Genomic DNA, 6,949 nt, shown 5'->3' on the forward strand with positions numbered 1-6,949 from the left:
CTTGACTGCTAACCAGAAGGCTGGCAGTTCAAACCCACCAGCCACTCCTCAGAAGGAAGGTTGGGCAATCTACTTCCGTAGTGATACTGCCTTGGCAACCCAAAGAGGGGTCGCTATGAGTCGGGGCCGACTCAACAGCACATAACAATAACAACAACAAGTTGCAATATTGAAGGATTCTAATGACAAGATATTGAGTGATGTGGAAAGTATCGAAAGAAGATGGAAGGAATACACAGAGTCACTGTACCAAAAAGAATTGGTCTACATTCAGCCATTTCCAGAGGTAACATATAATCGAGAAACAATGGTAGTGAAGGAAGAAGTCCAAGCTGCACTGTAGGAATTGGTAAAAACAAGGCTCTAGGAATTGATGGAAAACCAGTTAAGATGTTTCAACAACATTTGCAGTGCTGGAGATGCTCACTCGGTTATGTCAAGAAATTTGGCTGACTGAATGGAAGAGATTCATATTTACACTCATTCTAAAGAAAAGTGACCCAACAGAATACATAAATTGTCAAACCATATCATTAATATCACATACAAGTAAAATTTTACTGAAGATAATTCAAAAATAGTTGCAACAGTATGTGGACAGGGAACTGCTAGAAATCCAAGCCAGAATCAGAAGAGAGCATGGTAGTTGTTCTTAGGTGCCATAGAGTCATCTCCAACTCATAGTGACCCTATGCACAGCAGAACGAAACACTGCCTGGTCTTGTGCCAGCCTCACGATTCTTACTATAAATAATTGCAACAGTATGTGGACAGGGAACTGCTAGAAATCCAAGCCAGAATCAGAAGACAGCATGATAGTTGTTCTTAGGTGCCATTGAGTCATCTCCAACTCATAGTGACTCTATGCACAGCAGAACGAAACACTGCCTGGTCTTGTGCCAGCCTCATGATTCTTACTATACCTGAGCCCATTGTTGCAGTCACCATGTCGGTCCATCTCGTTGAGGTCCTTTCGCTTCTTCATTGACCCTCTGCTTTACCAAGCATGATACCCTTCTCCAGGGAATGGTTCCTTCTGACAACATAACCAAAGTAGGTGAGACGAACTCTGGCCATTCTTGCTGCCAACAAGCATCTGGCTGTACTTCTTCCAGGTCAGATTTGTTAGTCCTTTTAGCAGACCATGGTACTCTTAGCATTCTTCTCCAACACCACAACTCAAAAGCATCAACTCTTCTTCGATCTTCCTTATTCATTGTCCAGCTCTCACAACATGGGATATTATTACTAATGTCAGATGGATCTTGGCTGAAGGGAAAGAATACCAAAAAAGATGCTTGCCTGTGTTTTATTGACTGCAAAGACATTTGACTGTATGGATCATAACAAATTATGGATAACATTGCAAAGAATAGGAATTCCAGAAAACTTAATTGTGCTCATAAAGAACCTGTACCTAGACCAAGAAACAGTTGTTCAAACGGAATAAGGATACTGAATGGTTTAAAATCAGTGTTTATCAGGACTGTATCCTTTCACCATACTTATTCAATCTGTATGCTGAGCAAATAATCTGAGAAGCTGGACTACATGAAGAGGAATGAGGTGTTAGGATTGGAGGAAGACTTATTAACAATCTGTGGTATGCAGATGACACAGCCTGGCTTGGTGAAAGTGAAGAGGATTTGGAGCACTTACTGATGAAGATCAAAGACTACAGTCTTCTGTATGGATTACATCTCAACATAAACAAAACAAAACAAACAAATCCTCACAACTGGACCAATAAGCAATATCATGATAAATGGAGAAAAGATTGAAGTAGTCAGGGATTTCATTTTACATAGATCTACAATTAACACCCACGGAAGCAGCAGTCAAGAAGTTGACTGCTGTATTGCACCTGGAAAATGTGCTGCAAAACACCTCTATAAAGTGTTAAAGGGAAAAGATGTCACTTTGAAGACTAAGGTGCACTTGACCAAAGCAATGGTACTTTCAGTAGTCTCGTATGCGTACAAAAAGCTGGATGATGACTAAGGAAGACAGAAAAATTGATGCATTTAAATGTGAGTCGAAGAATCTGAAAATACCATGCACTGGCAGAAGAACGAACAAAGCAATCAGAAGAACTATCTGTCTTGGCAGATGTAAAGCCAGAATGTTCCTTAGAAGCAAGAATGGCCAGACTTTATCTCACATACATTGGTCATGTTGTCAGAAGGGACAGGTCCCTAGAGAAGGATATCACTCTTGGTAAAGTAGAGGGTCAACAAAAAAGGGGAAGACCTTCAATGAGATAGATTGACACAGTGGCTGAGTTGATGGTCCAAGCATAGCAAATACTGTGATGATAGCACAGGACTGGGCAGTGTTTCATTCTGTTGTACACAGGGTTGCTATGAGTCAGAGCCAACTTGATGGCATGTAACAACAACAAGAACCACAATGGGTAATGATTGTGAGCATTTCTTCATGTGTATATTGGCCACCCGAATGTTGTCTTTGGTAAAGTGTCTGTTCGTGTCCTCTGCCCTTTTTTTAAACATCTTTGTTTTACATGTTGGAAATATTGTCTCCCAATCTGTCTCTTTTCTTACTTTTTAAATTAATTTGATTTTTAAGATCATTAATAGCATATAGTTTTTAAAATTAAATAGTTGTTGTTGTTGTTGTTATGTGCCGTCAAGTCAAATCCGACTCATAGCGACCCCTCCTTGGGTTTCCGAGGCAGTATCACTACGGAAGTAGGATTGCCCAACCTTCCTTCCGGGAAATTAAATAGTACTACAGGCTTAAAAAGAAAACTCACTGCTATCGAGTCTATTCTGACTCATTTTGGAAGTAGATTGCCCAGTCTTCTTTCCATGAGTGGCTGATGGGTTTGAAATGCCAACCGTCTGGTTAGCAGTCAAATAAAGCAATTCTTTTTCTCATCTACCAGACCTGTCTTCACAGCCAGACTCTTTCAACCTTTTAGTGCTATTATATTTTTTCCTTTTTTTGAATTTTATGCTGAATTCTGTTATCCATTTCAGATATCATCTAGTGTGTGTGTGTCTTCCCATTATCTTTCCAGTAGAGGTAAATCACAGATTTTTGTTAGATCTGTATTCAGTGTTCACATTAATATGACTGTGGGACTGTTTATTTGTCTCGATGCTGGTAATAATATGACTATTTTTTTCTCAATGCTGAGGCAAAAAATGTACTGTAAGTATATTTCCTTTCTTGTTCTCCAGCCTCCACCAAAAGTTAACAATTGCTTTATTTTTCTTCCCATTTGCTTAATTTTCATAGAAATTGTGGCTAGGGCTTCTGACATTGTATTACAGCCTCTCAGATTCACATGGTCAAAAGTATTAGGTAATGTCTTGATTATTTTTTTTTCCCCTGTATGTCTGTATGTAGCCCTCTGGTTATAGCTGTACCTTCAGTCTATACCTTGGCTTTCTGACATAATTTTCTCCTATGAATTTCTTTTCTGTGTTGGATACTCTTGTGTTTAGATCACATACTTTCTCCTCTTTAATGACCTTGTTTTGGTGGAGCCCGTAATCCAGTTCTGAGAAAGATTATAGGAAAGTAAAACAAAAATAATTGAAAGCTTTTATATCTGAGGAGCTCTGGTGGCGTAATACCTAAGGCATTTGACTGCTAACCGGAATGCTGGTGGTTCAAACCCACCAACCACTCCATGGAAGGAAGACTGGGCAGTCTACTTCTATAAAGATTTACTGCCTCAGAAACTCAAAAGGGGGAGTCGCTATGAATCACAATTGACTCAATGGCAGTGAGTTTGTTTTGTTTGTTTATATGTGAAAGTATCTTTTTTCTGTCCTGACACTTATTTAATAGTTTAGCTGGATATAAAATTTGAGATTGGAAATAACATTCTTTTATAATTTTGAAGCCATTGTCCCATTGTCTTACTGTGTTGAGAAAGCTGTTGCCATTCTTGCAGTCTTATTCCTCTTTTATTTTCTTTGGAAATTTTTTGCATCTTTATAATATTGGTAAGTATCAAGAGTGTGACTCACAGTGAGGGTTTTCATTTTGTAAAATCATTTGCAGAGCAGTAAATTACTTAGTATGGCTTTTCTACCCATAAGTCATTGTAAACTCAGTGGTGGAATGAGCAACTGAGGAGCTCCTGATTGTAAATGTTATCCACCTCAGTTACTTCTGTTGGCTGTGGCACAACACAATGTTATGGGAGGCTCACTCTCAAGTGCTTAGAGTTCTGATCCTATGATTGGCTAGTTTGACCACTCTGCTGGGCTCAAAAGAGGCCTCCTAGAGGCAGAACTCTCTCTGACTGCTGGTTGAGGAAGACATGTTGCTGAAAGAGACACGTGCTCCTGAAAGAGACATGTGCTGCTGGGAAAGAGATGCAAGAGACACGCATTGCTGAGAGAGACACCGAGGGACCAGCACTGCTGGGAAACAGACTGTGAGAGATTGTTGGCTGAGGGATGGTGGGCTGGGAGAGAGACTGAGCATTTTTCCTGAACTTGAATTGTAACCTGGTGCTTCCCTAATAAACCTCATAATCTGTGAGTTGTGCATGGTCACTGCAGCAAATTATCGAACCCAGGAGACAGGTGGTGGGTGCTTTGGGAGGAATGGTTGGAGAAGGGGCTGGAGGGAGGCAGCATGTCTGGCCTTGCAGGAATAGGCCTTGGGCTATTGATGGTGATTCTGTCTTCCTCTTGTGGGATTAGAGGAGGTCAGAACATGTGGCCTCCTTGCCCTTTTTGCATCATTATTCTGGGTATCATGGAGTCCTTCCAATCTGGGAACTTTTCTTTTTCAGTTCTAGAGAATTTTTATTTTATTATTTATTTGATAATTTGGACCTTCCAATCTTCTGTTGCACTTTTGTCCTATATCCTGCAAGCATTCCTCAACTTTATGTTGTAAGCTTTCTCTTGTTTTTTTCTTTTTAATTTTTCCTGCTTTGAACTTTATTTTCTCTTTATTTCCTCCAAATGACAGAGGATGTGGGCTGGGAAGTGAACCCACTTGCTTGGGTTCTACTAACAAACACTACCAAGGCAGATTTGGTCCATTGCTGTAGATAAGTGTGGGGTGAGGAATGGGTTTGGCCCTGCCAGGCTCTGGTGGTAGCATTGCTTTACGCACATCAGGCCCTCCACTCCCAACGAGTATGAGGCAGGGAAGTGAGTTTGTTTATTATTTCCAGGGTATTTGAAGAGGAAGAGCAGGGAAAATGGGTCTGAAAAAATGAATATTACCTGAAAGCATTTTCATTGTCTAATTGACACCTTTTTTTTTTTTCATGGAACGTATAAGCGATGGTGAGTCTTAAAATTGATGGGATTTAGATTATGTAAAATAATAATATTTTAAATTCTACCTCTAAGCATATACTTCTTTGATTTCTTTTAATAAAACTAATACATATTTTAGGATACACATATTATAGAAAATTTGGGAAATGGTAGAAAATTACTACATTGTAATAAACTCTCTTTACTTCTTGGTATATTTCCTTCAAATGTTTTTAAAATAATTATTCATTAACAGTAGTTGCTGCTACATTTTATCATTTATAATATACTAGGAATTGTACAAAAATTCTATATGCAGTATATCTAATTAATTGAGACAAAAACCTCCATGAAGAGAGTGCTATTTTTATCCTCATTGTACTGATGTAGGTTTTTTACATTCAAAATTATAATATAATATATTTTGTCTTGTTTCCCAGGTTTTGATGATGATGGTTCAGAATTTCATGAACATATATTTCTGGAAAAACACCTGGAGGATTTTCCAAAACAAGGACCAATTCGTCACTTCATGGAGCTGGTGACCTGTGGCCTTTCCAAAAACCCATATTTGAGCGTTAAACAAAAAATTGAACACATAGAATGGTTTAGAAATTATTTCAATGAAAAAAAGGACATTCTACAAGAAAGTAACATACAATTCAATTGAAGACAATGGAAATTTTTATTTCAAGCTATTGGAGATAGCTATTACTAAATAAATTAATTTTTACAAGATTTTTTTGTTTTTGTCTTAATACATGATGATTTATTATTATTGCATCTCATTTGAATGGTATAATTAAATTGTTTAAAATATATGACGATGCCAGCTGTGGGTTTTTATAGATGTTCTTTATCAAGTTGAAGACGTTCTCTATTTCTCATATGCTGGGAATTACTATCATCAATTGGTGTTGGATTTTCTCAAATACTTTTACTATGTCTATTGATATGATCATGTGGTTTTTCTTCTTTAGCTTGTTGATCTGATGAATTATTACATTAACTGATTTTTTTTTTTCAAATGTTTAACCAGCCTTGCATATCTGGGATAAACTCTGCTTGGTTGTGATACATACTTATTTTTATACATTATTGCGCTCAATTTTCTAATATTTTGTTGAGGAGTTTTACATCTGTGTTCATGAGAGACATTGGTCTGTAATTTTTCTTTCTAATAATGCCTTTGTCCAATTTTGGTATTAAGGCAATGCTGACCTTGTAGAATGAAGTGTTCCCTCCTCTTCTTTTTTTTTTGAAGATTTTGAAATCTCACGTCTTTCAATGTGTGGTAGAATACATAAGTGAAACCATCTAGAGGTGTTGCTTTTTGTTTGGAAGGTTATTAACTGCTGTTTCACTTTCTTTGCTAGATATCAGCCTAGTCCTTGTATGAGTTTTGTTAGGGTGTGTCTTTGTAGGAATTGATCTATTTCATCTAAGTTATAAAATTTGTGGACATAGAGTGTTCTAAATATTCCTTTACCATCCCTTTTAATGTCCTTGGGATCAGTTATGATTATACCTCTTTCATATTTAATATTAATAATTTGTATCTTTTTTTCTTGGTTAGCCCGGCTAGAGGTTTATCAATTTTACTGATCTTTTCAAACAACCAGGTTTTGGTTTCATTTATTACTGTTTTTTTTTTTTTTTTTTTCTCTAATTTTTATTACTTCTTTTCTTGAGCT

At 37.4% G+C, this 6,949-nt stretch overlaps 1 protein-coding gene across 1 annotated transcript in view; it reads left to right on the forward strand.

Moving 5' to 3' along the window:
* The window catches only part of MRPS31 (mitochondrial ribosomal protein S31), a 77,369-nt gene extending 71,444 nt beyond the window's left edge, over positions 1-5,925 (forward strand). The window contains exon 8 of the mRNA XM_042781568.1: positions 5,696-5,925. Coding sequence (XP_042637502.1) covers positions 5,696-5,925 — 230 coding nt within the window. The remainder of the gene's footprint in view (positions 1-5,695) is intronic.
* The last annotated feature ends 1,024 nt before the right edge of the window (positions 5,926-6,949 follow it).

The sequence above is a fragment of the Orycteropus afer genome, unplaced genomic scaffold (genome assembly GCF_000298275.1).
Source record: "Orycteropus afer afer isolate SDZICR_OR568_19922 unplaced genomic scaffold, OryAfe1.0 scaffold00134, whole genome shotgun sequence".
Classification (NCBI taxonomy): Eukaryota; Metazoa; Chordata; class Mammalia; order Tubulidentata; family Orycteropodidae; genus Orycteropus; species Orycteropus afer.